The sequence below is a fragment of the Podarcis liolepis genome (genome assembly GCF_965112155.1).
Source record: "Podarcis liolepis genome assembly, chromosome: 14".
Classification (NCBI taxonomy): domain Eukaryota; kingdom Metazoa; phylum Chordata; class Lepidosauria; order Squamata; family Lacertidae; genus Podarcis; species Podarcis liolepis.
Window position 1 is genome coordinate 20,223,834 of NC_139569.1, and position 17,590 is coordinate 20,241,423.

Consider the following 17,590-nt stretch of genomic DNA (forward strand, 5'->3'; position numbering starts at 1 on the left):
TCTTTAAAAGACATCTGAAGGCTGTATTGCTGTATTGCTTTTAACACTTGATTGGGAGCCGCCCAGAGTGGCTGAGGAAACTCAGCCAGATGGGCGGGGTATAAATAATTTTATATTTATATTTATATTTATCTGCATTGATATTTCACGCTGCTCATAGTTCATCTATGGGACTCACTTCCACAAGAGGCAGTGATGGGTACCAACTTGGATGGCTTTAAAAGAGAAGTGGACAAGTTCATAGAGGAGAGGGCTATCAGTGGCTACTAGTCATGATGATCACACAACCAGGTTAAAAAACAGAAATACTTCTGAATACCAGTTGCTGGAAACCACAGGAGAGGAGAGGGCTTTTGTGCTCAAATCCTGCTTGCGGGTTTCCCACAGGAATTTGTCTGGCCCCTGTGAGAACAGTGAACCAGATGAGCCATTGGCCTGATCCAGCAGGCTCTTCTTACGTTCTTTGAGTCTACTCTTCACCATGCAGTCCCAGGATGGGTTACATCCAGCTAGGGATGTCAGAGAATTCCGACAAAAATGGAAAAGGAAGCAGAAATGGCTACGTTTCTTTTGTTCACTGTGGTCAGGAACAGAAACTAGTCAAGCAAAAGCAATTGGTATCTGTTCACATTGTATTTGCTTGTTTAAGTCTGCAAATGACAAGTAATTAATGACTTTTTTTTTTACATTGGTTTGACATTTCCATTACATTGAAAGAATGTAAGTTACGTAACTTACATTAAATAGCAGGCAGTGAGACAAATAACATACTATTTGGCAGAAACCGAAGTGCAGCAAAACAGAACCAGCACTGATTCTGTTGAGAACTAGTCAGAATGGCAATTGCTGCCTTCTCACATGCCTACATCTAGCTCAGTACAAGTAATTTAACTCATTATATGCATTACTAGACAATGCATTAATCTGAACCAACAATAGCCAAAACCTGCAATAATACTGCAAGGGGAAGGTATTCTGAAATAATAACTTGTTCATCCCACACTTTTCAGTGCCTTTCCCCTTCACTTTCCTAACTATAGGAAGTCTTTATTTTTTAAGTGGGTTTGCTGTTCTAGGACAACGGAATGTTTTAATCTACTGTAATTATACAAACCTAAAGTTATGGGAGATGCTTGAATTTCTTCATGCAACATTATGTAAGTCTGGAGGCCCCCTGAATTTGTTGCCTTCTCTTCCTTTCAAGGCTTTTCTGAGAGAGAGGATGCAGAGGCAGCATCTTGGCCTGTACACCTTTAAGATCAGACACGGATCCCCAGCTACAGGTGTTCAGTTCTCCCCAGACTTCCACTGAAATTCCTTCCTGTCATCACCACCAACCACATCACCATCATGCTTGTTTTGAATTTGTCACTCAAAACTGCAGTGGGAATAACAACTCACATTTTACCTGTGCACTGAGTATTAATTACTAGGGTTGTTTTCAAAGCACTAAATGAACTGATGAACATTTCACCCTCTACCTTGAGCAAGGAAATACAATAAAGAGTCAATCAAGAGAGTCAGTGTGGGGCATGGTGTCAGAGTGCTGCACTGAGACCTGGGAGACTGGAGTTCAAATCCCCACCTGGCCATGAAGGTCACTGCCTCTAAGCCTGGTCTACCTTACAAGGCTGTTGTGAGGGATTAAATGAGGTGAAGGGAGAATCATGTACACCACCTTAAGCTCCGTGGAGGAAAGGAGGGATACAAATGCAATAAATAAATAACAAACAATAAGGTTGGCTGTTCCACAATGCCATGTGAACAGGACTCTGTGGCCAACAGGGAATTTGTGCGATCAGCTAAATAGCCACTTTCATTCTACAGCATAATTTTCCCTAGAAGCTGAGTCTTCATTAAAAGAAATGAAGCGTCTTGCCTCTTGTGGTTGAGAAGATCATCTTCAAGGTGACCAAATCTCAGAAAGGAGAAGCCAGGCTAACAGATTTACTGTGGTTTGTGCCACGAGAAATTTGTCAGTGACACGAGATTCATTGAGTATGTTATATAAGCAGAGAAGCCAATATCTGCCATAATCAGCCGAAAGGTTTGGAATAATTTTAAAGCTGCATTTGAGCTCCAAGGAGCTTAGAGCAACATTATAACCTACCTCACAAAGCTCTTGTGAGGATGGAGGAGAGAAAGTGATTTGCTCAAGGCTGGCCAGTGAGCCATGCAGCTAAGCAGAAATGTGAACTTGGGTTTCTTTGCCACATCCAAGGCCTGGATTCCACCACAACAGCTGGAAGCAACTGAGCACTGCTGTCATTAACTCTCTGAAGCCTAAATATGACATGTGAGCCCTCTAAACAAAATTTCCCATGCCTTCTTATAGGTCAGTGCTGTGTTTCCTTGATGTTGTTGGACTTCTATTCCCACCATCCCTGCTCATTGGCTAAGCTGGCTGGGGATGATGGGAGTTGTAGTCCAACAATATCTGGGGGAACAAAGATCAATGTCACAGGAGAAACATGCATAGCACACATCCACCTTTGAGTAAATCCTACACAAATCGGGAGTGGAGCCCCTAAGACAGTTGGGTGGTGACTTAGATTTCTCCTTCTAGCAACTCCTGTAGCCAAGCTGGCGCCAAAAGGATTGCTCTGCTCTCCTTTGGACCACATCAGTGAGGCAAAGAAGGGGGTCTTGTTGTCTGGGCAGCTGAGGATCTCCATACACTGGGGCTGGGCGATACATCAACAAAGCCTCATAGGCTGCCGCTGCTTCTGCCACCCCCCGGCCACTGCCACGAGGAGGCTTCACAGGCTGCTGATTATTGTGCCCCTGCTGCCAAGCTGCCGCTGCTTCTGCCCCCTCCTTCCCCCCTTGTTGATTCTGCCACCACCAGGCTGCTGACAGTCCCAGATTATTTGCATTCACTCTGACTCATCACCGTACTTTGGATAGTCCTGAATACCACCATTTGATAGCCAAGCCCAAAACCAAAAGTCTCCTTTGAATGCATTTTGGCTTGCCTGCTGCTTAAAGTGACCATGAAGTGATTGATAATATCATCATTTATCAGTTTTAGACCCTTACGTAGTAGCAGTTGTCAGGACATTGTCCTGTTCGCCTCTGCGTAGTTCCTTCCTTATTTCAGATATCGTGATATATCGATATATTGCAATGTTTAGCTGCTGAAATATCACAATACTGAAAACCAGTTATCGCCCAGCCCTACACACTGCCCAGGTTTGCACCCCAAGGAGGTCACTTTGGTGCTGCTAATGCAGCAGTTTGACTTCACCCCCCCCCCCCCGAGGCACACTCCATTGTCACTCGAGACAGATGGATGCCAACAACGACAACTAGTCAAATTGAACCTTACTGGAGACCCTAAAAAGAGCCTTCCTGCCTTCTCTCCACTATTTCCTAGAAACAGCAACATAGGAAGCTGCTGTATACTAAGTCACACCATCGGTCCATCTAACACAGCAGGATCTCAGACAGGATCTCTCCTGGAGATGTCAGGGTTTGAACCTAGGACCTTCTTCTTTCAAAGCAGATGTTCTACCACTGACTTACAACCCTTGCTTTATGTCTACAGACATTTCTAAGCCCTTACTGGCTCAAAGCAGAGCCCTCTGATTGGTTGAAGGGCTGTGTATAAAATGTCCTACTTTAGGTTTGGCACATTTCTGTGGACTTGCTACTGGCAAAGAACCAGAATTATGTCCTTCTGCCAAGGCAAGAAATGGATGCCTCACCGGTCTCCATGACCTTGCCTAGCTGCCAGTCAGTGCCCTTGCTCAGTTGCTAGTCTGGCCTACACCCTTGTGAGTTATCAAAAACTGGTTGGTTTTCCGATAGCAGCATGCGTGCTTATTGTTTAAGTTGGGAGCAAAGAAGAGGGCAATAGCAAGAGGTATTGGTACTTCACAGTATGGCCCCATGTGTCCTTTGAAGCAGGAGTGGGGAACCTCAGGCCTGATGAGGCTGATTGTGGCCCCCCAGACCTCTCTGTCGGGCCCTTGGAACTCTTCCCAATCCACACCCTCTCTCTCAAGCCACACATTCTCACCAGTCCTGCTTCTCAAGCACATTTCCTGGGGTGAACGTGCCCTTGAACTGTGATAACACCTCTTGCTTGCCTGGATAGAGGATGAAGAGCTGTGTCCTGTATATGTGTGCTTGTCTAGAAACCTCTGACTTTGGCTGCCTGAAATGTAGGCACCTCTACAGGGGTAAACGTCACATCTCACTACTCTGCCCACTTTTGGCCTCTGGCCACACCTATAGTCCAAATGGGACTCTACACAATCCTGAAGGCCAACTGCTTTCCTCCCTTTGCATCATGCACTTATTATTTAGCTCTTTGAAGCTAAATTTTTACTCTGCTAATTTTAATCTGATTTTTACTCTGCTCTTCAGCCAAAAGGGACTCCCAGGGCAGCTTGCAGAGATCAATATGAAGATGGCTCCGGCCCTCAGGCTTACAAAAGGGATGCAAAAGGGAAAGGGACTGGGGAGGGAGGAGGAATAAAGCAAACACCTGAGCCTGGTTCTTAGTTACAAAGGATGGATGGGAATTTAAAGCTGTGCAAGGAAAAGGACGACCCCACAGTGACTCTCAGCAGAGCTGGTGGAGTGACTCTGCTTCCCTTCTCTGTTTCTACTGCAGACTGATGGAATGGCTGCTGTCAGGTGACAGATGAGGAAAAGAAGAGCCGATGGAGCTGGCCTTTCTGGAAAGCTGAATATAGTCTCCTGTTGGGTTGAGTGGGGTAGCATTGCCAGTGACCATTCCTAGGGGCTAAAGTGTCCTGCAAAGTCAGTAGAGCCCATAATGCCAAAGGCAGTGTGGCCATTTTCAACCCTTTGGAGCAGTCAGTCCTGGGAGAAGCTGCCATTAATGGAGGCATGATGCGTAGATCATTTTCTCAGTGTTTCATGCCCCTAAGCTCAACCGCCAGTGACAGTCCAGGAATTCAGAGCCTGGCATGCTGCTCAACAGTCCTGGGCAGGTTTCCCTTCATTTTTTCTCTATGAGAAGCCACGGTTGAAATAATCGACTCTCCTTGCATTCAGAAATACAGTGTGTTTAGCCCAATTAAATTATAGCTTTCTTTGCAATGCGATTATTTGCAACCTACGTTTGAAAAAAAATATAGGGTGTGTTAAAATGAGCTTCCTGTCAGCAAAACTCATATCAGGGACACAGGAGCAGGATAAACAATGGGCAATTACTCCCCCAAATATCCTTCAGCTGAAATCTTTCAGCAACTTAAAAAATGCAAGCTGCCAGAGGCAAAAACAGCAACTGCCTACCTACCAGCATTTCTGTGATGGGGCTATGCAAGGGCTCTTCTGGCATCGCTGCATCACATGCCATGGCTAAGAAGGAAAGCAATCCCTGATGTCGGAAGTCAGCAAGTGATGGGAAAGACTTCTGCTGCAGATGCTGGACAGCAACAGTTTGTTGGAACAGTACATTTTGTCTTGCTTTTCTTTCCAACACAGAATGTAAGGGTCCTGGGCAATAATAATCAAGCAATAATAGCCACATCTAGACCACTTCTTTTTAGCAAAGTGGTTGTCTTGTGTGCCTTCTGATCATTCCCTTGGTCTAGATGGGCCAATGGTCTGATCTGGTATAAGCAGCTTACGATATGGGTAGGGACTGGTAGGGGCATAAGAAGCGCCCTGCTGGATCAGGTCAAGGCCCATCTAGTCCAGCATCCAGTTCTCTCAGTGGCCTATGAGATGCCTTTGGGAAACCGAAAAGCAGGACTTAAGCACAACAGCACTCTCCCTACCTGTGACCTCCAGCAACCAGTACTCAGAGGCATACAGACTCAGAGAGGAAGCAGAACATAGTCATTGCAACTTGGAGTCACTTGAAGTCAATGCAACTGCCAAATTCTCTTTTAAAATCATAGTTTAACTATATGATGCTTTGAAGAAGTATGTTCTTGCAGATTTTCAGTGGTCAATTTGAAAGGTGGCCCTGCCCCATCCTGGTATGTAGCCTCCAGACGTTTGCCCTGGGGGAATGCAGCCTTCAGGCTAAAAAAAGTATTCTGCACCCCTGGGCTAAGACAAGCAGGTTGTTTTAGCTTCAGATCTTCATCTGTCCAATGCGAATGCAAATAACAACAACAAAACAGAACAATAGCAGTGCAACAATGACTCCACTGAGTTCAGGGTGCCTGGACATATTGGTTACATTTTCTTTACTATTGCAACAACCCTGTGAGGTAGACTGAGAAATGATGTCTGGCCTATGCTCTCCCAGTGAGCCCTTCTGCCAAGTGGAGATTTTTAATTCTGCTCTCGCTGGCCAAAATGTTAAATGTTCTCTGACCACTGCATCACAGCTGCTGGACAGTGAAGACATTTTAAAGGGCAGTGGAGCCCAGTTTGAAAACCTCCTTGTAGCACTGAAACTAAATACACATTCTTTCTCCAATATAACCTCAAAAAACAAGCAAACACGGTGACGCTGATTTTGTCACTTTGCAACAGAAGTTGGCTATGGACATGATCTTGCAAAGTTGTTTTACAAAAAAAATGACAGCCTGATGAATTGTGCACATCATGCCACCATGATGGGTTCCCCCATCCCACAAAAAAAAAGCCACTTGTTTGTGTCCAATCACAGAGTAGTATTTGCTGCATAGCAAACGTAAAACGCATTGGCAATTGCCGTTACATCTCTCAAAGTGCCGCTGCACCCTCTCAGTAGCACCTCCAATACATAGCTTTGTAGATTATCCACCATGCTAAGCACTTCACAGAATGGCACTCCAGATCAATTTAGACCCCACTTAGATTTATCTGGGAGTTTCACCACCTTGCTCCCAGCAATTCAGAGCAGCTGTCACATTGCGTGATGGGATGCCCCCCTGCATCAATTGTCGCTTTCAGATTCTTAGCAAGATCATCCAGTCCCTAGATCTAATTTGTAAATGCTGATTGCATGGCGGAACTTGGATCTGTTCCAGTTTCCCCTTCTTGCTACAATGAGTCATTGAGCAAAATGAATGGCAATTTGCCTGTCTCTGCTCGGAGTTTTGAGTATCTTTTCCATCCCCAACAGTATTTTGGATGGGCAATGCTGTGCTCCTTTCCAATTCTGACATATTTATGCATGCAAAAACAGTGGAGCAAATCCTTCATGGACTGGATAACAATAGAGCTTTCCTTTAAAAAATATTGTGCTTTTAACAGTAGCCAAACACAGAGGTAAAGGTGTTTGGGGAAAACTATACCAATTATATTTCTGAGTGTCTGGCTAGTACAAACTGCACAGGAGCAGGGTCAGAAAAAAGCTGGCAAAATTCAGCCTTTGGTAAGGCCTCCCCCCAATATTAAATGTTTTCTAAATATTAATTAGCTAATTAGTTCAATGTATTTATATCCTGCATGCAGGCAACATTTTACCTAATCGCTCACTAAGAAGTAACACATTTCAGTAAGTTTAAACATGTTGGGCTATCTGTATTTATGTTCTGGCAGTTCTACAATAATTCCCCCTCTCCACAAAATCACTGGCTATAGGCCAGGGATGGGCAAATTTCAGTTTCTCATTTTCTCACTCTTCAGTTGTCCACACTTTGGCAACCATTTGCGATTTAAAAAAAAGACCCTCAAGGTGGTTCGTCACCATTTAAGTGTCAATTTCTCCTAATATGCAGTTTTATATGCAATTTTGCATAATTTTTGCAAGGCAGCCTTCTCTAATAGAATGCATTTCTGCTCATACATGCATCTTTATGCAGTTTACTCTGGTATAAGTACACATTACTTGGCTGGAGAACTGCACTGCAAAATCCAGAGATTTGCAGATTTTGGGAAATGTAAATTAGTTAGCTTCACCTTTATTTGCAAACTGAATTGATTCCCCCCCCCTTCATACCTCTCCCCTGCCCAAATGCCCTCTGCACACCCCTTTCTTTTAAGCTTGTCTCAGCTGTGTGTGTGTGTGTGTGTGTGTTTCAACATTTAATAACAGCTACCCACATAGCCACCCTACAGCAGGGCTTGACATGGTTTGGAGATTGAGGAAAGTCACTCCAATGACCCACCCTGGTTAAATCTCCTCCAGATTGTTCAGGGTTTGGTTGGTTGGTTTTTGAAATGGTGTGACTGGCACAATTAACGAAAGAGAGCAAATAGCAAACAAAGCACATCAGAAAGGATCATAACTCCAAGTCGCCACCCTCCTTCTGACAGCTTCTCCAAAACAAGCCCTCCGGAACAAGAACGCAACGCCCACACAAAATATGCATCGTGCCTCATCATAACAGGATTCCCCAGACGACATTTGTTGGGGGTGGGAGAGAGAGATCCTTGAAGTTCCAAGAAATGTCACAAGCTCGTGTCCAAAGTTGAATACAAAAAGTTTCCACATGGCTGTTTCAAGGAATGAGGCCAAACGGACTTGCAGCTTCTCTAGGGGCTTGTTAGGACCAGGGAAGAACACTCCCCCCCCCCCTGCTTATATGGAAATTTGAAACTTGCCTCCAGAGTGGAAGATTAGAAAGGAGGGTTGTGTAAACAGGGCTGAAGTGCTAAGTTGTTGGGCCTCCGCTTTGCAGGGAAGTTTTTACCCACTGACCTGAAACACATTTCCCCACAATCACAGACTGGGGAAGGGAGAATGGTAACAAACATGGTTGGTTTGCACATTGCGTCTGATTAGGGGCTGCTGCTGCAAGCTATGCAAGTCATGGTAGAAAGCTTCACCTAGAATCATAGAATAGAATCATAGAATCATAGAGTTGGAAGAGACCACAAGGGCCATCGAGTCCAACCCCCTGCCAAGCAGGAAACACCATCAGAGCACTCCTGACATATGGTTGTCAAGCCTCTGCTTAAAGACCTCCAAAGTAGGAGACTCCACCACACTCCTTGGCAACAAATTCCACTGTCGAACAGCTCTTACTGTCAGGAAGTTCTTCCTAATGTTTAGGTGGAATCTTCTTTCTTGTAGTTTGGATCCATTGCTCCGTGTCCGCTTCTCTGGAGCAGCAGAAAACAACCTTTCTCCCTCCTCTATGTGACATCCTTTTATATATTTGAACATGGCTATCATATCACCCCTTAACCTCCTCTTCTCCAGGCTAAACATGCCCAGCTCCCTTAGCCGTTCCTCATAAGGCATTGTTTCCAGGCCTTTGACCATTTTGGTTGCCCTCCTCTGGACACGTTCCAGTTTGTCAGTGTCCTTCTTGAATTGTGGTGCCCAGAACTGGACACAGTACTCCAGGTGAGGTCTGACCAGAGCAGAATACAGTGGCACTATTACTTCCCTTGATCTAGATGCTATACTCCTATTGATGAGGCCCAGAATTGCATTGGCTTTTTTAGCTGCCGCGTCACACTGTTGGCTCATGTCAAGTTTGTGGTCAACCAAGACTCCTAGATCCTTTTCACATGTACTGCTCTCAAGCCAGGTGTCACCCATCTTGTATTTGTGCCTCTCATTTTTTTTGCCCAAGTGCAATACTTTACATTTCTCCCTGTTAAAATTCATCTTGTTTGTTTTGGCCCAGTTTTCTAATCTGTCAAGGTCGTTTTGAAGTGTGATCCTGTCCTCTGGGGTGTTAGCCACCCCTCCCAGTTTGGTGTCATCTGCAAATTTGATCAGGATGCCCTTGAGTCCATCATCCAAGTCGTTGATAAAGATGTTGAATAAGACCAGGCCCAAGACAGAACCCTGTGGCACCCCACTAGTCACTCTTCTCCAGGATGAAGAGGAACCATTGATGAGCACCCTTTGGGTTCGGTCAGTCAGCCAGTTACAAATCCACTGAGTGGTAGCATAGTCAAGACCGCATTTTACCAGCTTCTTTACAAGAATATCATGGGGCACCTTGTCAAATGCCTTACTGAAATCAAGGTATGGATAAATCACCTGATGGATTTCTGCCTGCTACTTGGCAGCTAATTTTGCACATCGGTCCTAATTAGCCAGACTGATCTATCTGGAAGAAGAGCTGGGTAGAAATAAAATTATAATGGTGGCTACGTAGTGTTTAGGAAAGGCATTTTGTACATGCTCAGAGGCATACCCTATCACTACTTCTAGTGGCATCTCAAGACCAGGGAGGCTGTGCTCAATGGCAGAGCAGATACTTTATAGAAGAAGTTCCCTGGTTAATTCCTTGGTATTTCCAGCTAAAAGGTTCAGGTAGTTGATGACAGGGAAGACCTATGCTTGTGTGATTAGAAGTCAATCTATATATATTGTATAAGGCAGCTTTATATGTCCACGTTGAGCCCTAATTCTACTGCACTATACAGAGACCCTCATAAAGCACAAGGAAGCACTTTCGCAATCCCTCCTTTGGAAATCTGTTTACAAACCTCCCCAGCATGAAAACTGGTTTTAAATTGCTGTGTTTTATGCACATTTCAGCTTTTTCCTGGGATCTCTCCTGCTGTGATTTTATTCCACTGTAAATCAGATTTTGTAAAATGCCCAAAGTGCTGAGTTGGATGGGCTGTGTGCAAATGTAATAAACAGAATAAAATACTCAATGCAATAAATATAGAGAAACATTGCCAGAGTTACAGTGGTCATGTACATAAGATATTGGGGCTCCTGCACCTTAAATTAAAACATATATATGTGCATGAGGCTTTATGACGCTACAGAGAAGCAACAGAGGACTGGGGGAGAATGGAGGCAGGGATAGAGTATGCAGTTATTTCAGTTGCAAGCCAATCTCAATAAGATCTTCTATAAAGCTATTAAAGATGCAAGAGCACCTGCCTGTTTTTCACCTGGGCTATCCCAATCAGAGTTGGCAATACTGGGCTTGATTTTGTGGTCATTTCCCTCCCTTGATATATAAAATGGTTTGACCTGGTGCAAGGCAGCTTCGTATGTTCTATTCCTGCTTATTAAATCAATGCAAGTTGCTGCTGTTTTAATTAGGACACATCGGAACATGTTATTTGGCTCTGGAAAAGCAACACATCAGGTGCATGCCAGCATAAGATGAGAAGAGGAGCAGAGGGAGGAGAAAACAAGAAAGGGTGATGAAGCCGCACCCTGAGAGATTAAGTTCAGGAATGTGGCAACAATCTCAAACAAACTATTCTGAAGAGGAAAATTAAAGCTGCAGCCTGTGTGTGCATATTTCCCTGCATGGTAAACCCCATTGCACCCAGTGGGATTGACTCCTGGGTAAATGCACGCAGGATCAGGCTGCCTAAACTGTATATCTTGTTTCAGTATGAGAAATAATGTGTGAGATAGTACTATTGAGGATACACAGAGTACCTGTCACACGCACGTTAGTAACCATAACTCTTCATATTTAGGAGTAGAATGTCAAGAAGTTGGCTCAGCTGGTTGGAGTAGGGTGCTGATAACACGAAGGTTGCAGGTTCGGTTCCCGTAAGGGACAGCTACATATTCCTGCCCTGAAGGGGGTTAGACTGGATGGTTCTCAGGGTCCCTTCCAACTCAAGTTTCTGGACCTTTCTTTCACTTGCCCTCTTCAGCAACCACCAAACACACAGAAATTAACCTGGAAAAGCTTTCTCTGTCATCTGATCTCTGTGCCAGGTAAAGGCAGCTTTCCAAATATCTGCCTTTTCAAGCTGCTGCTGCCGCAAGACACAGGAACACAGACAGCAAACAAAACAAGACAAAACAAAACAAAACAAAAGCAAACCTGCTTTCAGTACAAGGGCTCAGTGACACGAGTAATACAACACAGAAATGCTATAGAACATGTGCAAAGTCCCTGTTGCACACCACTCGTTAACATAGCTGTCAACGTTTTCCTTTTTTAAAGGGAAATTCCCTTATTCCTAATAGGATTCCTTGCAAGAAAAGGGAAAAGTTGACAGCTATGCTCGTTAATCCACCTACCCAGGTACCGGATTTGGGGTGGCAGTAGTGAAGGTAAACTGGGCACAGGGTGCATCTTAGTGGCAGGCTGGATTCTGCACATGTTTCATTTTAAAACAGAAATGAAGTGGATATATGCCAAGAAAGCTGTTAGCAAAATGATGCTCCTGTCACACTGGATCACAGTGTAGAGGTATGTACTGTAGAAAGTCCGGATAGGAACATAGGAATCTGCCTTATACTTAATCAGACCATTGGTCCATCTATAGCTCAATATTCTCTACACTGACCACCAGCAGCAGCTCTGCAGAATTTCTGTTGGGGAGCCTTTCCAAGCCCTTTCTGGAGATGAACCTGGGACCTTCAACGTGCAAAGCAGATGCTGTACCACTAAGATATGGCCCTTCTGTCTCTCCTATTGGTCCATCAAGCTCAATATTGTCTACACTTCCTGGCAGTGGCTCTCCAAGTTTTCAGGCAGCGAGACTTTCCCAGCCCTACCTGGAGATGCCGGGAATTGAACCTGGGACATTCTGAATGCAAAGCAGATTCTTTGCCACTGAGCTACATACAGCCCTGGAGAATCTAGGCGACAGCTCCAGGGCTGCCCTGGAGATCTGAAACTGTACAGGCACGGCTCACACCTGCTTGTTCCTCCCCACAAGCTGCCTCGTCAGGAGCAGGATCCGTATGTCAAACGACATGTGTAAACAGAGTGCAACGCTCACCTTTTCTTCTGCACTGTCGGGCTGTATTTCCCCTTGTTTCTCTTCTTGAACAGGGAATGCATAATGTTAACCCCAGGGTTCAGCAAGTGCCGACGGAATCTCGTTCCAGTGGAAGTCCAAAGAAAATAAAATTAAAACGAATGAACCGGCAAGGCTCTGTCACACAGCTCTTCTTGTTCCCCCTGGTGAAAAGCTGCTGGTGTCTGTTTTTGATGCTAGATCCTGCAGTTTTAAGAAAAGTTGCTGAACGGAGAGAGGGAGAGAGAAAGAGCAACTCTGCGGCTACCTCAAGTCCTGCTTCTCTGGCACTTCTGCCAAAGGAACTGCAACTCTCCCAGGCCAAGCGAACTGGGAGTTACCTCCTCCCCCTGGAGGTGGTGCTTACCTACCACACACATGTCATGGGCCCAGGCGGAGCCAGTCTAGGCCATTATTTCCTCGTCAGCCTCTGCCGGGATCAGTTGTTGCTATGACTGCCTATGACTAGCACATCTTTCTGTCACTGGCAGTGTACGAGGGTTGCAAGATACTTCCCATTCAGCCCTTTCTCCTTTGACTTTAACAGCAGCTCAGCAGGTATAAGTTCACCAAGTGAAGCTTTTTCACCTAACAGGAAAATAAGCGGCTGGGGGAAAACCTCACCAGTTAAATTCATGCACCCAAAGCTGCTGTTAAAGGCCGAGGATGAGGAGGAGAGGGGAGTAGTGTTTTGTTTTGTTTTGTTTTGTTTTGTTTTGTTTTGTTTTGTTTTTATGGCTGGCAATGTTGAAACTGCCTTAAGGACAGTTTGATCAGTAGGCATTAGCTGGTGATAATGTTTAGTTCCTTCATGCCTTGAAAAGCTTCTCCTGTTGATTTCAGTGGATCAAATGGCCTTTCAGGCCACAAAGAGCAGATCAGGCTGGTCCCCCCCCCCCCTAATCAGATGGCAGCCCTATCTGTATCATGGAGGGAATTCCAGCGACTGTAGCTCTTCTAAGTTTTGCATGACAAGCTTCACTGGCAAACATTCCCTGGCTAGGCAACTGTAAAAGATAAAGGAACCATATCTGCTTTTGAATCTAGTTACCTTAGATAGGGCTTAATTTTAGCCCCAGAGCTCCCCCCCTTTTTTATGCCTGTACTCAGCCATGCATTAAATGGATGCCTCTTATCACATTAATCTGAGTTGGCAAAATACCCTACCATTCTGTCAAGTGTAGAGTACAAGGCATTACTTGATTTTATCTTCACAACAACCCTGTTAGGTTGGCTGGGTCGAGAGGTAGCGGCTTGCCCAAGCCCATCCAGTGAGATCTGCGGCTGAGCTGGGAACTTTGTCCCAGTCCAAGCTCAAAACTCAAGCCACTGCACACAAGAGCAACTAGAGTGCCTCTGACCACATGCAGAGCACACATTTCTCCCCATTTAGTAAAGATAGCCATATGTGGACCTGAGCAGGAATAGGGGTGGCCAGGTGATCAGTGAAGGCAGGCTGTAGTATCAGCACCTCACAATTTGGGCTTTGCCTGGGGCAGGCTGGAATGCCCTTGAAGGATGGCCAAGCGATGGGAACAGCCCTTGTTTTTGAGAGCCTTTTCCTGTCCCTGTAGAGGTTAATCCAGCCCTTTCCTGTTGGGGTGGATACAGAAGTACACAGGTTGCACCAGACCTCAGGAGGAAGTTACAGGAGAAGGCCCATTTGGTTGCTAGGCAACATCCCTGTTAGGCCTAGGTAGTATTTCTGCTCCCTCTCTCTACTCATCAGTGACAGGGCAGGTGTGACTTTGAAAGCACACCTTTGAATAAACTGGTTTGGTGAGCATGTTCTTTCTCATCAAGGCGTAACTCCAACCTCGATAGAGCAATAATTAACAGCCCACCCACCACCTCATCTTTGGTCTTGTCACTTATGAAGAAGGGATATGACCAATGTCCCCCAGTTTGGGACCTCAAGGATCAGAGGCCTCAGCTGTCTGAGGTCACACCACGTAAATGTAGCTGTCAGAGCTGCCCGAGGTCCCAGCTCACAAAGGACCAACGCCGGTTCGTTGTTATATACAAAAGTCTTTATTGAAGTTCAGTTTCACTTCCACAGCCGCAGCGCGCAGCTCTACGTCTGAAACTCTAGACCGCTGAAGCTCCGTCTGAATCTCCTCCCCCCCAGACACCAGTTTAAGACTCTAGCCTTGCTCCACCTCTTCCTTTGCTCTTTCCTCCTCTGGTTCCGCCTGTCAGCTGGGGTCTCGCCCTTCCTAGACTCTTCTGACGCTGAGTCCCCTGAGTCTTCCCCCTGCCTCCGGCGGGCTTTAGGACCTGGTTCCCAATCCGGGTTTTCTGCTGTCCCACACGCCTGTACATTCGAACTTGGCGCGCCCGCCCAGCCAGCAAACCTTCCTCCTGACCGTTACACTGCTCCTGTCACTGCTTCCCCCTTCGGGGGGGCTAGCTGGACCCGACCTCCCTTCCGTTCCCTCACTCTCTGATGGAGGTGTGGTCAGCCCTGACTCATCTTCTCTCCCTGCTGGAGGAGACGCTGGACCTGACACATGGGACTCTTCCCCCCCACTACGCTCTGGTGGGGAAGCTGGTCCTGATCTCCCGCTGCTGCTTTGGGCGTCCCCGCTGGCCCCTTGTTTCTGGTGTGTCCCCCCTGGGACCCCCCTTGCCCTGACCATCGGCGCCTCCTTCTGGGAATCTTCTGATTCGCTGGAGAAGCTCATGGAATCTCTCGGGTCACTGTCATACTCCCCTACGCTGCCCTCAGATTCTTCCCCTTCGCTCTCCATTTCCTCTCTCCCCTGTGCCTCTGTTCCTGAGCCCCTGACAGTAGCCGAGGAGGAAAAAACCCACTTCCAAACCCTTGATTCTGAGCCTGTCCGGGTCCAAATACCTCCTTTTAAAAGGGCATCTGCTGTTCAGGAAACAAATATTTTATTGACTCATTACATTTATTTACTGCCTTTCCTCCCAGGAACTCAAAGCGAATGCATAGTTCTCTTCCCCACCCTCACTTTTTCCTCATAACAACCCTGTGAGGTGGGTTAAGCAGAGAGAGTGAGGAAAGCCCTTAACATCCAGAAAGGTACATGGCTGGGCGAGGATTTGAACCTGAGTCTTCCAGCTTCTAGGGCAGACCCACACTATACCTCTGAAGCAATCCAAGGCACATTTAAAGTACATTACATCCCCCAGAAAATTCTGGGAACTGTTGATTGTGAAGGTTACTGTGAATTGTCGATCTCTGAGAAAGAAACTACAATGTTCATGCTTCCTGTGGGGGAAACTATGTGCTTTAAATGTGTGTTGAATGTACTTTATGGTGTGGATCTTTATGGTGTGGCCCCCTAGTCTGACACTCTAACCACTGCGCCAACTTGCCTAAAGAGGATTCCAGCCATGCCATATGCTCCAACTGTCCCTGTTAACCAGAAACACTCTCTGTTTTCTGGCTCCTGTCCATCATGGTAAAATACTGTCCACATTTTGTCTCTGTTTTTTGTCTTGGAGATAGACATGTCTACAAATGTGTTAATGTGCACTTACATCCCTTGCAGCAGCAGTGGTGAAACTTGTAGGGCCTACTTTGTTTTGTATTAGAAAGTGAGATCCACCAGCTAGAGCTTGGTGCAAAAGTTATAACACACTGGGGGAAAAATCTGAGTCCAAGAAATGATTGTTACGAGTTCCAGAACTGAACAAGAGCTCACAATCTTGCCACACAAAAATCCACACCTGGTTGCTGATTCCCTACCCACCCCAGCAGCAAGCTGTCTCCTTTTCAGCAGTATAATTTTTGGTGTGGGTGATTTTGTGGTTGCCGCTTCGAAACAATTAGGATACAGAAATCCTTGCCAATAAAATAACCAAAGATCCACCGGTAGATCCAGCTTCTGCCTATCACTGCTTTAAAGTTCTCTACCTAAGCAATACACATAGTAAAGGTAAAGGGACCTCTGACCATTAGGTCCAGTCGTGACCGACTCTGGGGTTGCGGCGCTCATCTCGCTTTATTGGCCGAGGGAGCCGGCGTTTGTCTGCAGACAGCTTCCGGGTCATGTGGCCAGCATGACTAAGCGAACCAGAGCAGCGCATGGAAACACCGTTTACTTCCCCGCCGGAGCGGTACCTATTTATCTACTTGCATTTTGACGTGCTTTCAAACTGCTAGGTTGGCAGAAGGAGGGACCGAGCAACGGGAACTCACCCCGTCGCGGGGATTCGAACCGCCGACCTTCTGATCGGCAAGTCCTAGGCTCTGTGGTTTAACCCACAGCGCCACCCGCGTCCCCAGTACAAAGACTTACACATTGTCAAAAAAATAAACTGTGCATGGGCTACTTCAAGCCCTCTGCTCTCCCATCATAGGATTTGTTATCTTTAAACATGGCTTAGACCAGACAGCTTTTCAAACAGAGGATATCTTCAAACAGACGACTGTCTTCTGATATCTGTTCAAATTGTTCTCTTTAAAGCATTGATGTAGCGGTTCAGGGTTGCAGAGGGTCAACAACTCATTACAGTTTCTGCGGTGGGGTCCATGTTTCCAGTGCCTCAGAGATGCCCAATTGGCTTGAAGGGAGAGCTTTTTAGGCACTGAGAAGTCTCCTCACCCTTTGTCCTTTAGCCTATCAGAGTGAAAGGAGGTGAGTCAACCACTGAGAATTGGCTTCAGTTTCAAGAGAAGGTTGTTCAGTTTCATGATAATAGTGAGCAAATTCTGTTATATGCAATGGAACTTCAATGGAAACAAAACTAACGTCACTCCAGAAGAAGATACTGGAGAACGCCAATATTGGATATTGGAGAATTTGTTTATGTATGTGCACTGTAAACAGTAGATGTAGCTGAAGGGCAACATGGAAATCTGCATCGATCATTGCAATGCATCTGCAATTATAATTATTGTATAATTATAAGATTACTGTATAATCTTAGAAGGTTGTATAATTTTATAAAGGGGTGTGGCTATAAGGAGCCATGGCTATGACTATCATGAAGGAACTCTGTACTTCTGAATTGGCCACTACACGAGTGCTTTAAAATAGAACACATAACCACCTTGCCCAAGTCC

The 17,590-nt window shown here is 45.7% G+C and overlaps 1 protein-coding gene across 2 annotated transcripts in view; it reads right to left on the minus strand.

Annotated features, from left to right (window-relative positions):
* Positions 1-13,033, minus strand: part of PPL (periplakin) — a 50,082-nt gene extending 37,049 nt beyond the window's left edge. The window contains exon 1 of one of the 2 annotated variants that reach the window (XM_083473598.1): positions 12,538-13,033. In XM_083473598.1, coding sequence (XP_083329724.1) covers positions 12,538-12,599 — 62 coding nt within the window. In that variant the 5' untranslated portion in view covers positions 12,600-13,033. The remainder of the gene's footprint in view (positions 1-12,537) is intronic. The other variant, XM_083473599.1, reaches the window with a different exon arrangement.
* Positions 13,034-17,590: the final 4,557 nt, after the last annotated feature.